The sequence below is a fragment of the Lygodium microphyllum genome, chromosome 10 (assembly GCF_053477565.2).
Source record: "Lygodium microphyllum isolate KBCC chromosome 10, Lygodium_microphyllum_v1.1.10, whole genome shotgun sequence".
Lineage (NCBI taxonomy): Eukaryota > Viridiplantae > Streptophyta > Polypodiopsida > Schizaeales > Lygodiaceae > Lygodium > Lygodium microphyllum.
In genome coordinates, this window is record NC_141144.1 from 137,098,041 (window position 1) to 137,119,896 (window position 21,856).

At 38.0% G+C, this 21,856-nt stretch overlaps 1 protein-coding gene across 3 annotated transcripts in view; it reads left to right on the forward strand.

Moving 5' to 3' along the window:
* Positions 1-21,856, forward strand: part of LOC148030602 (agamous-like MADS-box protein AGL11) — a 68,028-nt gene that overhangs the window by 16,642 nt on the left and 29,530 nt on the right. For all 3 annotated transcript variants that reach the window (XM_087687286.1, XM_087687285.1, XM_087687287.1), the window contains exon 2: positions 21,216-21,291. In XM_087687286.1, the coding sequence (XP_087543412.1) occupies positions 21,216-21,291 (76 nt within the window). The remainder of the gene's footprint in view (positions 1-21,215; positions 21,292-21,856) is intronic.

Genomic DNA, 21,856 nt, shown 5'->3' on the forward strand with positions numbered 1-21,856 from the left:
ATTCTGCTTACCATAAAGGCAATGATCACACGAGTCAAAACGTGCATAGTCCAAAGGCGGAAGATACTGCAAACCAGATAACATTTTCATTCCCTTCAAAGATATATGCCCCAAACGGGCATACCAAAGTGATACATGTGGGATAGAGCTCACTGCCAAAACATGGTCTACAGAAGACCCAGATACAACAAGAGGATAGAGGCTGCCAGCCTTGGCGCCTCTAGCAAGCACAAGTCTGCCTTTGGTAATCTTCTAGGCAGAATCCTCAAAACAGACATGAAACCTTGCATCATCCAACTGTCCTGCAGACATAAGACTGCGCGTAAGCGCAGGTACATGACGTACATCCCTGAGCAAAAAGGAACTGCCAGTGGAAAACTGCAACTGAATATCTCTACAGCCCACAATATCAAGAGACCTGTCATCTCCAAGTCTGACTGATCTAGATACAGTACGGTAAGAGTGAAACCACTCACGGTAAGGCGTCACATGGAAGGACGCACCTGAATCCAATAACCAGCACTATGCATACATACTAGATGTCTCAGTCAAGTGTGAAGCATCAGAAGAACTAGCTGCAAGTATGAACTCATCACTACCATCGGAATCCTCGGTTTGCATGACATTAATTTTTTCAATCTTGACGCTGGACTTCGCAGGTATTATGCTGCGATCAAAGGACTTCTCCTGTACTTTCTCTTTGCCCTTATCCTTCCGCTTCTCATTGCGCAACTCATGACACTGTGGTCTGATGTGGCCCTTTTTCCCACAATGATGACAAGTGACATTAGCATTGCGCCCACACGACTTACTACGCGACTTTCCATGAGATTTAGACTGACCCTTCTACGAGTCACGGCCACGGTTATTACCACGATCATTCTTGTCATTCCTGCCTCTAACTGTCAAAGCATGTGAAACACGAGAGGCATCCAAGTTTTTGCGATTAACCTCTTCCTGCAGAAGAGCACTCTCAATATCATTCAGTTTCAGAGTAGCACTAGAGGCACATAGGGCAGTGCGGAATACATCCCATGACTCATTCAGAGTCCCAAGCAAGAAAAGAGGAGTTACTTCCTCTCCAAAGGTAATATCCTGCGAAGTCAAGTTCTTCAGTATAGCATGAAATTGGCTCAAGTGAGCAGACATAGTCGCATTATCCTTCATGCGCAGATCCATAAGCTGCTTCAACTAGTACATCTGACTCGCCGGACTTTTCTTATCATAAAGATTCTTGATCTTATTCCATAGATCCCATGCACTCTGTGCTTCCTCAAATACATTATAATGTACCTGTTCAGTGAGAGACAATACAATCGTGGACTTGCATAGCTCATCAAGTTCAAGCCAGTCGTCATTGTTCATAGTTTCAGGCTGCTCCCCACTCAATCGAAGTGGCTTAATCTGAGATTTCTGCACCAAGACCTGTCAAATTTGACTCTTCCAATAAGAGTAGTTGGTACCATCCAACTTTGTGATGTTAAATACGGCATTATCAGTCGAAGAGGACGCCATAATGCAGGCTGAAAATGCACAGACAATATAAAATTGCTGGCTGTTTTACTGCAGAAAATGCCCAAAATCCACTGAAATGAGCTCCAAATGGCGAGAAAAGTGTGCCAAAAGATGCTGCCCACTTAGTACTAGGTGCGGTGCACCAAATCAGGATATTTCAGCATAAAAAATACTGCTCAGTCCACCAATAAATGCTTGCTGTAATAAATTTCAGAATTGTAATAATGAGAGCAAACTGTCCCAAAACTGGATCTAATGTCAACTAAACAATGCTAGGTCCAAAGCCGGCATAAAGAGGACAAAGCAAAGCCAAATGACAGTGAAAATACATGAGTATAACACCGAGAGATGTCAAATAGCATTTGCCAGTAAGAGGCACACCCCAGACAATCTAGGCAAAATATAGAACCAACTGCCAAAACCTGACACAAATAGGTGTCTGCTCAAAAGAAAGTGGATCCAAAATTGAGACTCAGCTCATAAGCATCCTGTGAACCAAGACATATACTCAATGCAACATCCAATTGTCGGAGTATAATCCCAAAGTCTCAATACATCCATAACTGCTCAATGACATAGACTACTCCAATAGCATGTAATCCCTGCTCAAGGTCAAGTAAGCATGCAAGATGCTCCCACTAGCACAAAAGGCGTACAATCGAGTTAAGGGCTCAAGCAACCCAAGACAAAGTACCAGTGACAAATGACCAAGTTAATGCATCATACGCTTCCCAAGAGCATGACATACATGAAGCAATTGATGTAGCAACCACTAAGCAAGACATAATCCCAATGGCAAGATCTCTGTCAAGTCAATACATCCAGTAGCAAGCCAAAGTCAATATCCCTGTGAGTTAGAAGTGCTCAAAACATCCAAATCGGAGCTCCAAAATATATGTCAAGCATGGACGAACTAAGAGGCATCAACCACGGACTAAAGCATGTAATACATAGAGCTTATTCGTCAAGTACAGACAATAGGCATAAGCGGCCCAAATGCCAGTCAAGTCGACCAAACTGCCAATGACAAACCAATAACAATGGAGCAAATGCGATGCTCAAAAGCATTCCGGAATCACGATCATGAGTACAGCAGCTCTAAACAATCCAAAACTGTCAATTTTCAGCCCAAAAACAATGCCAAATCATGGGCAAATCGAATGCATACATTCCCAAGACATTAGGCATCATGTAGACCGCATACGGACATCAAATAGCACAACCGGAATGGAGTATAAGCAACAAATGCTAATGCCAATGGTGCTGCCCTGTTTTCAGCCTGTTATGACAGTTTATGACAGTCTCAAATCTGAAGAAATCAGCCCCAAATGATCAAGACCAATGCCCAAAGATTGAATGACATCAAACATGAAGTCTATAGCCCTCTTGATCAAGGTAGAGAGCAAGAAGCAATGGCCAAGTGTGGAGTTGAAGTAGACAAGTGCTAACAGCTTGGAAAAAAATGGTGCAATCTGCCCTGTTGGTGCTGAACTTGTTGCTGCTCCACATGGACTGAAAAGGGGGTAATGGGGGGTTCAAGAAGGGCCTATCAAAGGCCTATGACAAGCCTCTTTGAGCCTTGATAGGTGTAAGGCACAATATGAGGAGAATAATCTTCAAGGGTTTGAAGCCATGGCTGCCCTTGTTGTTTGCAACCTGTAGACTGAAATAAAACCCTGAAAGAGTGATCAAATATCTCAGTATCAATGCCTTGAAGGTGCCTCAATAGACCGGGAAGGTACTCGGAAAGCCGGGGAGTGACGGGAGCTCGGGGAGATCGGATATGGCTGCCGGGATGGAGATCCAATGCGTGAAGGGAGTCGATGCGAAAGTAGAGAAGCACTGAGTCGAGCTCGAGCAAGAGGAAGCCGAGCTCTGATACCAGTTGAAAGGTGAGAAGGATCGAAGCTTGCACACGAGCTATGGCGGGAGAGCAAGAGCAAGAAAGAGAGAGACAAGAAATGGGAACTCCAACAGTCACAATGTGTGACCGGGCCTTCCTTTATTAACTAGTCACTAAAAAATGAATATAAAGAATAAAGTGACGTGACGGGCGCCTGTCACCTGTAGTGTGCAGTGGTGGGTACTGTCAGTGTAGTAATACACGGGGCGGCACGGCGGAGGTACCTTTACCCCAACATGCATCTGGCCGACAAGCTAGCATGGGGAGAATTACAAAAATCTATCAGAACCGAGCAAAAATATCGATTTTTGTAAATCGCACCATTTTTTCTCCATATTTTAACTTGGACGACTTATTCCTTTCCTTGGTCTATTGTTCTTGTAATTGCACACACTTTCACCACACGTCTTCTTTTTCTCCAAGAAATACTCGTTGACGATGTAAAACATACGACCTTTTTCTTTGATCCTCGAGTTTTCAAAATAAGCATTCTCTGGATATGAACCTCTTTTATATGCAATGTACCCTAGCAAGAATATGCTATGAAAGAGAACTCCGTGCACAACCATTCATGATTTAAAAAAATATGCAATGTTGGATCCATGATATGCAACCAATCAATCGATACTACACACAAAAATAATGTATGCATTGAAGAATCGTGCATAGCCTATCTAGATGTGATCGTGCATCATGCAAAATGCAAATAAAATTCCTTATTAATTTAAAATTCCTTATCCTCACCTCTCAACTCTCATAAGAAGATATGATATACTCCACTCCACTCGTCCATAATCTCACAATCACTCTAGAAAATGATGGTCCTCAAGATGTTGACCAAACATGAACAACCCTTTTCACAATTGATGGCGTCCTTTACGACCCTCTAACTCACCCAACCACCTACACACTCAACCAGAGGTTCCTAACTTTGTGATGAACATCCCAAATGGTGCGTGCAAGAAATGTGCGTGCTCAATGACATGTGCTCTCTCTTGTACGCATGCATCTAAAATTTACTGCATATAGTTGCAACGGACCTCATGCCGTGCTTGTGCTCAATGATGGTGCAAAATGTGCATAATCCCAACCCATGGCATGGAAGTATTTGATAAGAACAGGAGATGACCCCCGAGTGCAATGCATCAAGTGCAATGTGAAGTGCTCGTGAACCTATTATCCCCGTGATGTACAAAAGTCTCGTCAAGAAAACATACCTAGCTCCTCAATGTTCAGTAGCTATTGACAAACACAAGCTTCATCCTGTTCAAAAAAATACCAAGCTCGACCAAGGCTATCAAGTTTCACACTCAACAAATCAAACAAAATGATAGAAACAAATCCTAAGCTAGACAAACACAAGAAATCCAATTACAAAATAACAAAACAAACTGTCACACAAATAACTAAGCTAGCAGAAATCAAACCTAACTACAGTTTGTCTAGGGCTTTTCAGTTTTCAAAAAAGCACTTGACAACGTGTGAGTATAACACTTATGAATCGAGCATTGGATTCCAACATCGATGAAAACCATCCTTTATACTTCAGTGTACAGTCAGATAATGAAATATGGTGGCTTGCAGCATTTGAAGTACCAAAGGAGGACCATGAAGTACTTAAAGTTTTTTAAATCTCACTAATATATCCAATGTTATTCATCAGCAAAATAATGGAGCAATTTTACACATCGAGGGGTTTGGGGACTATCAAATTGAATGGCATATTGCAGGTGATTTAAAAACATTGAAGTGTATGTTTGGTTTATCAAATGCAACGTATCCAAAATTTTTGTGCATGTACTATATGCAAACTAGGAAGAAAGGGAAAGATGGAAAGAAAAAATGGCTTGCCAAGGCAGGATAACAAGGTGCTCCAATACGTGATCAAAAGGTCATGAGAAATGGAATGCTAGTTCTAGTGGATCCAAATTGACGCCCTATTTTGGAAATACCACTAACAAGGATTCACTTTTGCACATTGCATTGTTTGGTTAGAATAATGGAGAAGCTAGTATATGAATATATATGCTTTTCATACAAGATGCAGCTTGTGTTAGAAGCTGATGCTACGTGCAAGAAGGTAGAACAAGTCCTCTCTGAAGTTGGATTGCACGAGGGCCAAGTAGAAATAAAAAAGGACGAGAAAAAATCGGAAAGGTGAAAATATCCATTGTAAACCATGCTTTGGTGGACCCAAGGCTAGGAAGTTTATATCTCCACCTCGAGATGAGGAAGGCAATATACTTGTACAACAACCAGAGAAGTATGAAGCATGGAAAAAGTTACACCTTGCTGTTCCGGATCGGAGCAATGGGAGACAAATGAGGATTGCAAAGACAGAAGTATGGATACACCTAGATAGATTAGTAGCTCTTTTATAAAAGTTGAGATTTAGGGATGGTGATGTGAATACATTTAAAGAGATGGTTGCTAAATTTCATAAGTCCATGGTGGAGGCATGAACTACAAACAATATAACATACTACATGGTCAGTATTGTCACCATTAGAAAAAAAATCATCATTTTAAATTAGTTTGTGTTTCTAATCTCTCTTCTTGTGCAGCATATACTTGAAGCACATAGTCCATACTTTGTAGATCAAGGAAGTTTGGCAGTATGGTCAACTCAAGGCATGGAACAATCTCATTGGCAAGCTCGTTGTGCTTTTCGAAAGGCAACTGATCATGGAGGTAGCATCAATGATTCCAATTCTATGAGACAATTATTACAATGGTGGTATAGGAGATTAGAGATACGATACGAGAAAAAAGAAAAGAAGTCCAAAACCTCTTAAGCAGAATTTATAAGTAGGACAATATATGAAGTGAGAAAAGTAAGATATGAAAACAACATAGCTAGACAATGCCACACAGAATGGTTGGAAACCCAAGAGAGAGATGGCAAGAAATGGAGACCTAGATAAAGATAATACTTTTGATGCATTTAGAGTCCACGAGAGAGCATAGGTATCCAGCATATGACACATCAATACTCCTATCTTTAATATGAGATGTCTTGCAAATTTTGTTTAAATTTCGAAGGTTTGTCACTATGTTTTTCAAAGTCGATTTCGAACTATGTTTTTTAATTTTAAAAGTCATTTACACCACAAGAAGTTTAAAAGTTTCAAGTATCTCCTTTCATTTTTTCCCATTGCTCTTCACTCTACCCTCCACCTTTCTATCCTTCATTATCACAACCATGGCACGTTCCAAGCTTCCTATCAAGAAGGCACATGTAAGAGCAATAGCTTAACACTCTTTTGAATCTAGTGAGTGTATTGTGAGTGATAAAGGTCCCTTGGTGGTTGACAACGGTGGCCCTACTGCAACTAATAATGGTGGTGCTACTGTGTTCAACAATGGCGGCCCTAGTGTGGTCAATAATGATGGTTTACCATTGTCCAAAAATGGTGGTCCACGTGCTCTAGTTGCGCCATCTCCCACTACTTCTCCAATTGGTAATACACGTCCTTCAACACATAAGATGCAAAGATGGAGACCAGGCACAGTTGCGCTACGTGAGATAAGGAAATTCCAAAAGAGTGCCAATTTGATTATTCCTAAGGCACCATTCTCTAGGTTGATGCAAGAAATACTGCAAGATCTGCAGTTAGGGCATCATCACAAGTTCTTTTCAAGGAACCAGGCAAGGAATGTGGGGCGATGGTCAAGCCAAGCCTTACTTGCTCTTCAAGAGAAGTAGCTGAAAGTTAGTTGATTGATCTAATAGGTGATTCTCAAGTTTTAGCCATTTATGTTCAACGTATCACTATTAAGCCCATAGATATTGTTCTTGTTCGTAGGATCTGCAACAAGAAGGATGCATTTAATCTTAATGTCAACAATATGCTTTGAGAAGCTACCTTGTAATTGTATCTATGTTTTTAGCTCAGGTTTGGTTGTAGATTGTAAGGAGCTTAGTTTTGGTTTATCTTTCCACTAGACCTTCAAGTATTTCATAGTGATGATACCCAAAGAAGCATAAAAACAAGGCACAAAAGAATCCAAGCATGTGTCATATTTTTATTTTTTATTAAGAGAATAATACTACATTGTTACAAAATCACCAAAAAGATATAGAGATATGAGGGGGCCACATCCACATTCATCATAAATAAATGGTATACACAAAAGTGATACTTACATGCATTTGTAAAGGGTAGGAATACTCCAAATTAAAGGCAAAAGGCCTTATAATATCAAATGTATCAAAGTGTCAAAGAAATAATAAAATAAGAAGGGGTGTGCTTTTTGGGGAAGAGGTGGGATGGAGTGCACGAGTGGTTATGTGCCTCTTTCCCTTCTCTTTCTTGTCCAATCGCATATTCTCTTTTTGGTGGTGCAAAAAGTTGTTCCCTCTCCTTTCTCCTTTGTCTTTTGTGCAGAAATTCCTATTTTCCTTTTTATTCTTGCATAATCATTGAAGTTATGGATGAAGATGACAAATATGTTTATTATTAAGAAAGAGATTTATGGTTTCTTTTTAGTTTTGAGATTAATGGTAGAGCCATACACAGATTTTGTGTGCTTTGTCCCTGGTTTTGTGGTTGATTATGTTCATGGGAGGGTTGCTGTCATTTTGATGTGTAGCTGGGGAAACAAGCTGATCTCTTTTCTGAGTTGGAATGTGAAGGAGGTAATTGCTACTGTGATTTTTTGGTTTTGATTACAACACATACCACTTGTACAAAGATCCTTTCCTACAACCAAGGGAGTAAAGGTTCTCTTAATCATGCTGTCTAGCATGCTACAATGAGCCTTGAGCAATGACCACACCAAAAAAAAGAACAAGATCATGAAGAGAGGGAAGAAGAAAGGCAAGAAGCCCAATGGTATTTCTAGTCCACAGTTGCACCTGGAATTTGAGAGCAAGAGAGAAATAATTGGAGGCACAAATGAAAGGACTGTAGATATGGTCACAACTATCCTTGTTGGAGGGCACAACAAAGGCAAACATTGTTCAATGGTCATAGAAGAGGATGGCTAGAAAGAGAAGAAACTTTTGAGGTTGCATCTTGTCTCATTTAGTGATGTGACATTGGATTTGGGTCACCACTCGTAGAGCATGATATCATGGGCTACACATCAGCACTGCATCAATCCATATTATTAGAAGAAAGAGAAGAAGAAAGGAGGGGAAATGGTTTTGCTTCATAGATGTGGTCGTGGACATGTTTGGAGCCCTTTCTTCCCTTTGTCATGGCATAACAGAGCAGTACCTTGAGAGCCTGAACTTGTCTACCTCGATTGCAATTCTTGCCTCCTCCTTTTACTCCTAATCATCTTTTACCTTCCTTTCCCATGTATATCCCTTTTCACTAATGCAAGAAATATGCCTTTCTTAGTAGTCATCATCTTGGCCCATCCATCATCGGCCCATTTTTTGCACCTCCCACAATCACATTGCCATAGATCTAGAATTAGATTAAGATCTAGTATTTAAGACATTATAAAGAATAAGACCTCTACAAGCAAATGAGCCGAAGAAGAAATGACAGTGGTAGAGAGAAAGAGAGAGAGGAGGGCTTGTGAAGGCATTGAAGGAAAATAAGGAAAGAAAGAAGCAACCATAGTAGCACAAGATCAAGTATGTGCCATCAAGCTCATGACATCCTCAATATCAAAGATCCTCCTTCATTCTGGCCATGTCAGCAAAAGAAGAAAAAGCATTCAAAATCAGAAAGAAAATGCTGAGTAGAAAGAGTAGAAGTTTGAAGAAGGCTCTATTGTGCTGTGTTGCTGTGTTACTTTAAGAGAGACATGCAAATATGAATTGCACTTGCAACAAATGTTGAGCCAGAAGACGAAGAAGAAGAAGAGTAGTAATAAGAAAGCCGCCAGACAATAAAATGTCAAGAGCAGTAAAGGAAGAAAGACAAAATGTCAAGAGCAGCAATAGTAAGAGAATAGGGCAGAGACACGAAACACACGAAGAAGATGTCCATGACGAAGAGGAAGGAGGCTGAGAGGTCGGTGGAGAGCTACAAGATGGGTATCAAGAACTCCATCAATTTCATCTTCAAGGTACTCTCCCATGAGGCCTCCCATCTCGCCCGTGATAAGAAGCCGCCACCATCATGTCTCGGGAGATCCAAACGGTCATCCACCTCATCTCGCTCGAGGAGCTTGCCAAGCACTCTATGTTTGAGGGCTTGAAGGTCGTTACCAAGTTCACCAGTGTTTGAAATCGTAGATCATCGTGCACCCTTTTGTCTTGCCTTATTTCAAGGCAGAGAAGAAGCCTGCTAAGGAAGGCGGCGATGCCCAAAAAAAGAAGAAAGAGAAGGGCTGTCTCTCTATGTGCATGTCTCGGAACACTAGTCTAAGCCTACTTAGGGCTCCTCCTTTCCCTAGGATCATCAGGTTTTCTCATCAAATACTCCCATGCCACTGCTAGCTACACTGAGTTGCTCTTCAAATACTTCATTGCCCACTTTGGCAAGTCCTATGGTTCTTCCTAGGCGCATTCCCACTGGTTATGCATGGTGTTTCCAGTTTGTCTCTCTCTCAGTAAGGTATCATCAGAACAACAACACAAGAAGAAGAAGAAGAAGAGTAGGCGTAGGAGCTTGAACGGTGCGAAACCTTATGATGTAGAAGGCTGCATTTTTACACAGGCGATCCACAAATTCTAAAATGCGATTTGGCATCTGTTGGAGAGAGGAGAAAAGAGAAGAAGAAGAAGAACTTGTATCAGAAGGTAGAGAGAGCATGAGAGCATCGGTTCCTACTGTCTCCCCCTTGGTGTGAGGGAGAGAGAGGTTTCCCTCTCCTCATCTACTACCATCCACATTGGGGCCCTCTACATAGTGGATCCAATGGTTGTGCTCTTAAGAATAGAGCCTACATAGAGAGAGAGAGAGAGAGAGAGAGAGAGAGAGAGAGAGAGAGAGAGAGAGAGAGAGAGAGAGAGAGAGAGAGAGAGAGAGAGAGAGAGAGAGAGAGAGAGAGAGAGAGAGAGAGATCGAGGTGCCAACATAGAAACGAAAGAATCAAGGGAAGAGGGACTGCTAAGCGGTAATTTGTGGTTGTCTCTTTGTAGCAACAACAAAGAAGGATAATACAAAGAACAAGGCAAAGCAGAAAAGAAGATGAAGAATCTGTTGTTTGATGCGCCTTTTCCATAACTTTGTCAACATGATGCCCTTTCCTCCTCCTTATCTGCCCTTTGCTCTTTCTTTCCCTCTTCTCCACCAAAAACCTTACCCCTAATCATGCGCAACCAAAGATACCCATGAAAGGAAAGGAGGAGAGATAAGAAGTTTTTCATTGTGTGGTCAAAGGAATCCCCTTTCAAAATGCCCTTTATTCCTTCAAGCTTGATATTCCTAGCCCACCTCCTCTTTTTCCTCAATTCCTCTTTTTCCTTTGTCCTTTCCTATGAAATCCGTGCAATGACCTAATGAGATAAGTTGAAAATCCATGACCCTTAAAACTTATAATTAAGCTTTAAAATGGAAATCCTAATGATATCAATCTAAAAACCTTCATCCTCAAGACACCCCCTAGAAGTCCTATGCAAAGGCCACCTTCTCCAGCTTCACCACTACCACCACCACGCGAGCATCGCAAGTGTCGATGGAAGCCATGCACAGTGGCTCTTCGTGAGATTTGCCATTACTAGAAGACTATACACCTCTTGATACCAAAGGCTCCATTCCAGAAGCTAATGCGTGAGATTATGGACGCTGTACTCATTAAGAACAACAGGAGGCACTTTCTAAATGGAACACGCTTGTAACAACCCGATTGTTGGACTGCCCAAGTTCTCCTTGCACTACAGGAAGTTGCCGAAGCTTGCATCATCGACTTGTTCAGAGACTCGATCTATGTAGCAGTACGTGCAAGGAGAGTCACCATCACCGATAGGGATTTGCAGATAGTGGGGTTCTCCGGTGAAGGAAGGATAGTCCTTGCGGAGATCAACGATAGGGGTATACTACCAAAACATATACGGAATGTAGCTTCCAAAGAGATTTTGTAAAACCTTGATTGTAATAAATCCCATGTAAAATGTTATGAATATAAATAAAAAAATTTGGCACGTCTTATTTTTATTTATTTGCTTGTTATTTATTTTATTTATGTCTTTGAATTATCATTATATGTGTTCAAATGAATACATGTTGCACACAAACTCGATAAAGCACTACGTATTAAATTTAGGGTATGAATCATGTTGCATATAAATCTGATAAATAAACGTAATATTCAAGTAAAAAACAATAATAAACGATGCGTATGACAAACTACATTGCATGCAAATTCAATAAATGGTTTTCATTATTTCAAGAGAAGATTACAAATTACATTACATTGGTGGATGAGATATTATTTGGTACTAAGTACATCTACTCTCTCCTAGGCTTCTTTGAGCTAGATTCCCCATGGTTAGAGCTATTCTTGATCATAGGCAGCAACCTATTTTGCCCTAGTAGTTCCTGCCTAATGACATTGGGGTCTTCAAAACCAATAACCATGCCATGGGCCACCATGGAAAAAGGTGGCCGAGACCTAGTACTAGAGAATAAGTAGAGGAGCTTTGAACATCCGAAGCAACACTACTTTCTTTAAGCTAGAGTTCGTTGGGATGGTCTTGAAGGACCCAACCTTCGTTATACTCTCAACTTCAAGAAGTTCTCAGAAAAAGTCGGAGAGCATGTCTTATGGAATACAAAAATGTCGCTCATAAGTTGGCCAATATACTTCTTCAATGTTGAGTCTTGTACCCTTCCTTGGCGACCAGATCAGCCACCTTGTCTAGATGAAAATTCATCTATATAGACAATGCCCTGCATCACACAAGTTCAGTGTCAGATTCACTGTGTCAAACTCACTATGCATAGAATGTGGTAAAGATATATACATCGGATTTGCATCAAAATTTGCCAATAGGGCCTCTAGGGCATCGGGAGTATGCACATCAAAATTTGCCAAGATCGGGCCCCCAGAGTTGCCTTGTTCGAAGGCTCGTGTCTTGGGGCCTGAATCTGCAAATTTTTCCAGGATCGAGTTCCCTGACGTAAGTAGATTCATGTCCCCAGACGCAAGCCTCCGACCAGGGCAGCTCTAGGGGCCCAATCTCGGCAAAATTTGATGTCCATGCTCTAGAGGCCCTACTGGTAAATTTTGATGCAAATCTGATAACATTAATTCGATAACATTACCTTCTCTGCATCATCTATCTGTTGTTGTAATGGAGCATCCAGATTTGCTCTTGCAACTGGGCCACCCTCATCTCTCTCTTGGAAAGGTACTGCGTAGTAGAGTCGAGGTCCAAAAATGCTTTCTTGCAATCGCTCGACTCCTCATCTGAGATCTCATACTGTGGCGCCGTATTCTCAATCTGCTCTTGGATGCTTACAATGGCAGAGATGTCATTGACACTTGTGCCATCATATTGAGCCACCTCATCAACATGTGCTGGCGCATCTTGTATATCAAAATCTATAAAATCATCATGTGCATCACGTACCATGATACAATATAGCTATTCTTCCCTTAGCTCTAAAATTTCTAGTACATCTTACATAAGTAAATATTCCACCCTCTCGATGATGATAACATGAAGAGAAGCGAGGGGTGGCTCATCGTTTGTCGGCATCTCAACAAGGCAAGAAGGTGGGTGCACAATGGCAAAGCTTTGTGCTGCCTCTACTCTCGGATCGAGTGTGATCTCTTTAAGCTCCCTCTCCAAACACTCTAATTGTGGCCGAGAGGGTGTGTCGATGTCTTCTTCACTGTCCTCTTGCACCTTAGTGCACAAAACATATATGGCAAATGCTATATCACGCTTGATGAGATCCATCAAGGTGTGGTCTTGGGATGAGGTGAGCACTGCTCTGGCAAGGAGATGCTGCCCCACATGTACGAGGGCTCAATTTATTACCTTTGCATGGCTTGATCCAACATGTAAACTATATAGAAAATATATGGAGATCCATCTGAGAGCAGAATCCGGAATAGAGCAAGTGAGAAGGTTTGTTGCATCACAAAACGATATTAGTATCCTAGAGCTAGGGTCTACGGGGAAAAGTGAGCTCTCTAGACTCAAGGTCGCATAAAACCTAGGGTATATCTGGTCTCCTATGTGTGCGTAGCGTGTGGAGCTAATCCATACGACGAAGGTGGGAGTGATAGCCATGGCACACAAAAAGAGGAGGAGAGCAGAAGTGTAGGAAAGTAGAGAATGAAAGTGAAAATGAGTTTGGAGTTATAGCTTTTATGTATCTAGGGTTTTAAATAAATGTTCTTTTTTAATCCTAAAGTTTCAAATTAAAACTCTTACCTTAGTTTCTTTATTTCAATACTTTAAAGTAATCGTTAAAATCACTCATATAGACAAATGCTTCGTTCTATATTATTATATCCTCGAATATACTTGGGTTGCTGAGTATATTCAAGTCCAACTACAAAAAATATATAAAATTTTAAGAAAAGAAATCCAAAGGCCTTCAAAATTCCTTGGATCCAATTTAATATTAAATTTTAAGAAATAAGTAGAGGAGATGAGCTATAATATATCATTATGCATAGATTATAGAACTCCAGTTTGCAATTTAATTATAATTTTAACTAGCACAATTGACTAATTATAGTATGTATTATAGCACACTTAGATAATAGTAAACTAAGATTATCTAAATTAAAAGTACTCAGAAGTTTAAAAAAAGTTTATATTTGTTCTTTATAAAAAAAAATTACAAGGATTCCACTAACTCAAGGATATGTGGAGAAGCACATTGTTTACATGTCATGGATTGCTCACTACGAATCCTGAATTTTTTATTGTCTAACTTGAAATAGAAGTTATAGAGGGGCTCATTGGACATTAATTGGATTTTTTATCTCAGAAAAGAAATGGGCCAATGGCTCTCTACGCTGACCACAAAAGGATTATGACCATTCCACAAGATAACCACATCTATGAGAGATGTATGTGTCTCATCTCGGGTATCTTGATCCAAGCTGATCCAGTCCCCTCGTAAAAGTTGCCATCTTCTATATCGAAAGTGAATGCACAGAGTTTGTCTAGCGATGAAATACATGTAACAAAAATAAAAATAATAGTAAGTAAATGCGAATCACATAACAATTTATCTAAGTAAGATATATGTGAATTAAATCAAGGCATTCAAAGTAGTAAAAAAGATTTACTTGAATGTGAGATGAGATTGGTTGACCGTGCATTCAATCATCTCATCAAAGTGTGTTCTTTTGACTTGCCAGGACTCTCCCAATAGCTGACTTATCCATTCCTTGGATGGATACTTGCATTGATAAGTAATCTTTATTTTCTTTAGAACATCACATGAACCAAAAAAATATAGAAACAATGAGAATGGAATAAACCAACTAAGATGCACATCTTTGGAGCCTGTGGTGGGTTTCATAGCACTATTGATGTCAGATTTTATCTTGGACTTACATGCTCATGACAAATCCAAGCTACCAATCAACTATTCACCACTAGATAGTGGTGACAATGGGACATGCTGTAATCTATGGCTTTCTACTATATACAATTAATTATAAAAATATATATTTTGAGTTGCAAGTTGGCTTGCAGAGTTAATATCATAGGTCAAAGAACCTATGTCTTTATGCCAAACATGTATCTTGCCACTCAAACATTCCACATTTTGTCATTCATGCAAATTTGATGGATATAGAGCTGTCAGCAAACAAGATTGAATTAGAACACTGCAAAGATTTTTAAAAATAACTCTAATGTAAAAGAATAAACAATGATAAAATTTAAAAACTTACTATTTTGTTTATAATTTGCAATGTAGTTCTTGTCGTTTACAGATATTTGATTGTGCGTATAAACATATTGGATCAACACTTGTGTTACTGTACTTGTTTCATTGAACACTTTTCTAAACTCTAAAATTATACATTTCCAATGTTTGCTAGGGTTTGCAACATCCTTACGCCTGACCTTGAAACTCCCTCGAATACTTGGGTATATCAAAATCCAATCCAACTTATAGTGCTTATCACAAAACCAAGTACTGTCACTATCTTTCTTATTGAAGACCTCCACTGCAAGTATGTTATTGATGTTTTTCCTCCGTGAAGACATCTATGATAATCAAATAGAAAAGTTACCTATCAACATATGTATAATTTGCAAATGTTATCTCCAAATGAAATGAAATTTAAATGGAGCAACTTAAAAAAATTATTGTACACGTAATTCTTTTCACAAAGAAGCCTAGAGATGTTAAACAAGAAGTTGACTTATAACAAGACCATTGTTTATTCACTGACAAATTCCTATAGTACAAAAACAAAAGAAATATCAAGTCAAAGCATATATATAACTTATATAGGCTTTGTCCAAATGAGTTGAAACTTAAGCATGGAGCAACAGAAAAAAGTGACAGTATACCTATGGCTCTCTTTGCAAAGAAGCCCAAAGATGTTGAAGAAGTTGAGGTTTTAAAAAATCATTGTTCTCCATCCTCAAAGACTCTAGGAGTAAAAAAACAAAGGAAAACTCAGTATGCATATAGCTTGCATACATTTTGTCCAAACGAGATAAAATTTAAACATGGAGTAGCAAAAAACAAGACAACATACTTGTAGCTTTGTTTACAAAGAAACTGTAAGATATTGAAGAAGTTGAGTGTTCAAAAGATCATTGTTCTTTACTGTAAGAGACTCCTAGAGTACAAAAATAAAAGAAATTACATGTCAGAGAATGCACATAACTTGCACAAGTTTTGTCCAAACGAGATAAAACTTTACCATAGAACATCCATGGATGAGAACAATATACCTGTAAAGTTTTGTGAAGAAAATCTTAGGGCTTTGGTAGAACAAACTCTGCTCTCATAAAACATGTGAAACTCACTCTGTGTTTGTGTAGAGGAAATGAATTTTCATAGGGTTACAGATAGGGCAAGCAACAATAAGTTGTAAGATTTGATTAAGAAAAAAGAAGCAAGGAAAGAGATATGATAAATTTGAGTTTCGCCTAAGAAAGAGGGAAAATTTGAAAAGGGGAGAAATAAAAAGTCAAACATAAAAAAATAAAAAAATAAAAATTCGAGTCACAAACATCCAAGAAGTGCCAGCATTGTATTTCTCACTTTTCCTTATTTTATTGCCGAGGGAAGATTTGGGCCAAGATATGGTTAGAAGATTCATGTTACATAAATCTAAAATCCCAGCTCTCTCATTGGTTAGGCTTATATTTCTTTATTCACTCCTTAAGGGGCAAAAAAGAGAGTCCATATTTCTTCTAATGTTTCTTGAATATTTTATAAAGTGGTGATGATATTTTCCATCACTGTATTTATCACAACTAAGCAAGATTAAGTATGGAGTCTTGCCAAACTCTCATGAGGGTGATAAGAACTTAGCAAGAATAATGATTGTTACCTCACCACTTGCAACAAAAACTTAAAGAAGAAAATAATCTATTTTTTAATTATAAAAGGAGAAAGTACAACATCATATTAATTACTTGGAACTTTAGATTTGGATCATACCTCTCATTTGAGGAGGATTATTTTGCTAGTAGTTAGATTATTTATATGAAATATGTGAAATTTGAATATAATATAGAATATAAGTAGTTGATAGCTCTTGAAGGGGAGGGATACATAAACCAATCTTGGAAGGGGATTTGAATATAATATGAATTTGGTTGTCAACCATGGAGTGGTTGCAAAAGGACCTAGCACTAATAGGAATCTTGAATGAATAGTTGTAGGCATTTATTCACGTCCAACATGAGCAAGATGTGGGGGGGGCTTCATCATTTGATCCTTTTCTAGTTGCTACTTCTTAGGTTTCATTGGCACATCTAGTTATTGGTGTCGTATGCATGGAATTCTCAAGGATCATTGAAAAATATTAAGTGTATCAAAATGGTTCAACGTAAGAGTCTTGCACACATCATTTATATACAAAAGGATACCATTTAGAGGAGACATTCATGAATTGTTCAAAAAAAAGTATTCAATTTTTTACATTTTATTCACTAAGTAATTTTAGAATAGATCTTGATTACAATTATGAATGGAAGATAACTTTTGCACAACATATAGCCACTTTTAGTATGACATCTTCATGAGTACTTAGATGACTTTGTAGTAATATATTTAGATGATATTCTAAAATTATTCAAGAATAAAGAAGAGCATACACATCACTGCAATAAGTCCTTGATAAGATTTTTGAAAAGAGCTTCGATGATAAATTGAAAAAGTTTTTATTTCATCAACCAAAAGTGGAATACGTTGAATATATTATCTCTACAAATGAAGTCTCAATGGATGAGATGAAGATAAAGACTATTCTTGAATGGAAAATGCAAAGATTAGTTCAAGATGTACAATGCTTATTGGATTTGCAAACTCTACTAAGAAGTTTTCTCAAGCTCCTTGGTGTCAAAACCAACCTCAATTTGGGAACTACCCTAAAACTAATGGATAAACAGAGATAGTATTTTCAACTCTTGCAACAATATCGTCCATGTATAATCAACTACCATCAAGATAATTGAATGGATTTACTTTCCTTGGTTAAATTTACTTACAATAATACGTCATACTACCACTAGGGAAACTTTATTCTTTTCCAACTATGGAAGGCACTCTAAAATAGATATTTATATGAGTCTCCTAGTAAGGAACCCTATAGCTATGAATCTAGCTAAACACTTATTAAATATCTATAAGGGGTTTAAGATACTTACTCAATAAGCTAGGGAGAAATATAAAGATAATGCTGATCAATAACTAATGCAATATCCAACTTACCACATCAGGCATTGAGCTTGGCTTTCATGGCAAGAATTATGTTTTTCTCGGCCTTTCCAAGATTTGGATTATCAATGACATGAGGGCTATTCAAGATCGTTGGACATGTAGTCACTTATAGTCTCTAGTTACCCTAATGTATGAGAATTCACAAAGTATTCCATGTCTCAATATTGGAGACTTGATATACATTCTTAATAAGGGGGAGAAACTTACAACCACCACCACTTGTTGAAATTAAATATCACATAGAGTATGAAGTCGAGAGTATTCTCGATTCTAGAATCTCTCACAAAGGGCTTAAATACCTTGTTCATTGAAAACACTATGATCCTCACCATGAATGAACATGGGATCTGGCCTTCTATCTTCATTGAGCACCTACTAAAGTAAAGAAGTTTCATCAACGATATCCATTGAAGCTAAGAGTCTTACAAAGAAATCCCATTTCTCCTTATGGAACTCATCACTAAAGAAGGGGGTATTGTCATGGATACCAAACAACCTAGTATCTTCTAGGTAAATTAGTTTAATCACACCTTGGTTCAACCTATTGGAGGGGCTTCATAATTGACGGATTCTTTCCATACTTGAAGAATAGATTCGATTACAAATTCCTTAAACTCTTTGTGGAATTCATTTGAGAAGCCATCCAACCCTAGACTCTTTCCATTCATGGGACTCTAAATAGTATCTTCCTTTTTTGTAACTAATCTTTTGTATATCAATTGTTACCAAGATTTCTTGGCTCAATGATTCAAATTATTTTGATGCTCATAATACAATCTTTTCCCATGCCTTGTGTGAGCGCTTCACAAGGCATGAGACCAAAAAGACCAATTGGATGCAATTGTGTGAGCGTTTCACAAGGCATGTATTTATATTTATTTATCTTTAAGCTATAAAATAGTCCAGTTTACAAATAGCATGCTTTTGGCTTTTGTGTTTGCTTTTGCTCAAATATAGAGTAAGACATTTGGGCGTCCAAAAGTCAGACTGTGTCCAAATACAAATGTCAAATAGTAAAATATTTAATTGAGCGCATATGCGTATGCAAGATAATAAATATTTTGTCAAATACTTAAATAAATATTGACGCCATGCCTTTAGTGATAAGATGTGCATCCATAAAAAGAATAATTTTTCTAGGTATTTGGATTCACGTCATCGCGTGATGCTATCCAACGTCATCGTCGCCTGCTCTATATATCAACTAAAACATTTACACTTATTAAAAAATAATAAAATCCTGTTGAATAGGCCCAATGGATGCACGTCCGTAAACTAATTGCTTACCCCTCACTGCTTGCTCCACATTGAGCTAATAGCAATTGAGGACAATTGCTATCCCGACCCTAGGGATATGATACTAGGAGGCATATTCCACGATGAATTTAGTGTTAAGGTATATTCTATAATGGATTCCGTGATTATATTTATTTGTCGAGACTCGTACACAAAGTGTATTCCTTGTGCGAGAAGTTGATGAGAACGCATGTCCTTTTCGGATGTCAGATTAATTTATTGTGCACGTGGATGATTCTATAGCGTATGATTTCATAAAATACTTATTAAATTAACAGATATTTACGAGTTTAGAGTGCGAACTCGAAACCAAATATTTAGAATATAAGTTATAAAATCCATTGAAATATGTTTCCATGGATAGCTAGGAATTGGTAAAGACATTAACAAACTATATTGCTTACCATAGTGTCACTTGACTCTTTGGTAAATGAAACACTCAGAAATAAAATTAAAAATATAAAATTTTATTTGCGGTCAATAAAAATCTTCAACCAATGTTTTTAAAGTGAAAATAGTACTTCTATATTCCAGATATAGAGGACAATGAATTTTGTGCAACACAAATGATCTAAATTGAATAGTGACACACAAACTTTTTTCATAAAACATAAATCCATCAGAATAAGACAGAATCAATTGAAATCTAGTTATTAGCAATTAATTTGTTCCAACCAGCTTGAAAACTGGGATCATTATCATAGATGTTCTTCATACGAGTTATGAAATAAAAAAGATAGAACGAAAATATTATGGATACTTGATTTTCTACTCAAGACATCGGCAACAATATTTTCTCTTCTTGGCTGATATTGGATAAGAAGAAAACTTTGAATGAAAGCAATCCATTTAATATGACGGTAAAAAATTTGTGACTGACTAAGGAGATATTTAATACTTTACTGGTTAGTCTTAATCATAAATTTAGATCCCATCATATAGTATTTTCATTGACGTAAGGTTTATAGCTTATAAATTTTTATCATAAGTGAAATACTTCAACTTAGAAGGTTTAAGTTTGTAACTAGAATAGGCTATGGGATGTGAATTTTGCATGAGGACAACTCTTATTCCTGATCCACTAGCATCAGTGTGACTACTAGGAAAAATGATCGATTAAAATCAGGTAATTGCAAGATATGTGCATGTGTTAAAGCGTGTTTCAACAAATCAAAAGACTTTTGCTGGTTGTTAGACCAATGGTACATAACTCATTTTTTTAACAATTTCGTCAAAAGCAATGCAAGCAATGAAAACATTTTTGAAAGGTCTTTGTTTAAAGTATCGTTGCTATTTCAATAACTTATTTCTTATGTACTTATACCTCTTAAATCAATTGGCTCTGAAGTTTGGATACCTAATAGTTTATAACATCCAAAAAAAAAAAACAAAACTTGCATTCGATGAAAACTTACAAAGACAACAGGGATAAAAAATCAATCCCAAATTTTAGACCCAAGGTTACATACAAGCTTTTTAGAACTTGTAGTATTGGTTATCAATTTGAGGATTGTAACATTGTCTTGATTTTTTGTTGTGAACAGTCTTGAGGTGATTATTGTAGATTTAGCCTAGCTATCAAATAAACACATGAGTTTTGTGTATATGCATTGATGTAAGAACATAAAAGGACGATGTCTATGAAACAACATCTCATTGTATGCATCGAACTAGCTTAAGAGCTCTCTAAAGTTGTGTCGTTTGGATTTCAGTGTATGGAAGATTCTTGACAAGTATAAAAAATACTCCGAATGTGCAAGAAATGGAGCACAAGCTCAAAGTGTAGAGGTAATTGATGTTGCAAATCCATAATTATTTAATTTGTTAGGTTTTTTAAATATCCACAGAAAGAGAGAGAGAGAGAGAGAGAGAGAGAGAGAGAGAGAGAGGTGGCTCATTATATTACTTAGAAGAGTCATATATACAAGCGTCTCAAGACACTATGGAAAAGGATGGATGATGGAAGCCATGGAAGAGGAGTATAGCACTACTAACAATCATTGGCAGTATGAGGCCTTTCAAATGTGGCACCATATGAGGCTCCTAGCGAGCTGATAACATATCTCCAATCGTGTGTGGTAGTTTTGAGTAGGTGCTTGATGATGAAGATTGTATTCTCATACAATAAGTGGTGGCTTTGGCTAATTAGTTGCTAGGAGAAGGTCCCTGTGGGATACACCCCATGCTAGGCACTACTATACAAAGTAAACAACAAGAACCTCTTCATAATAGGGATTGCCTTGCATAACCATCAGTACCTTTACAACAAAGCATAACGGTAGGTACTTTTTTGGAGCCTCTAGGCATTATAGTTGGAAGCACTTGTAGCCTCCATCTTGTTACATCTGGCCTA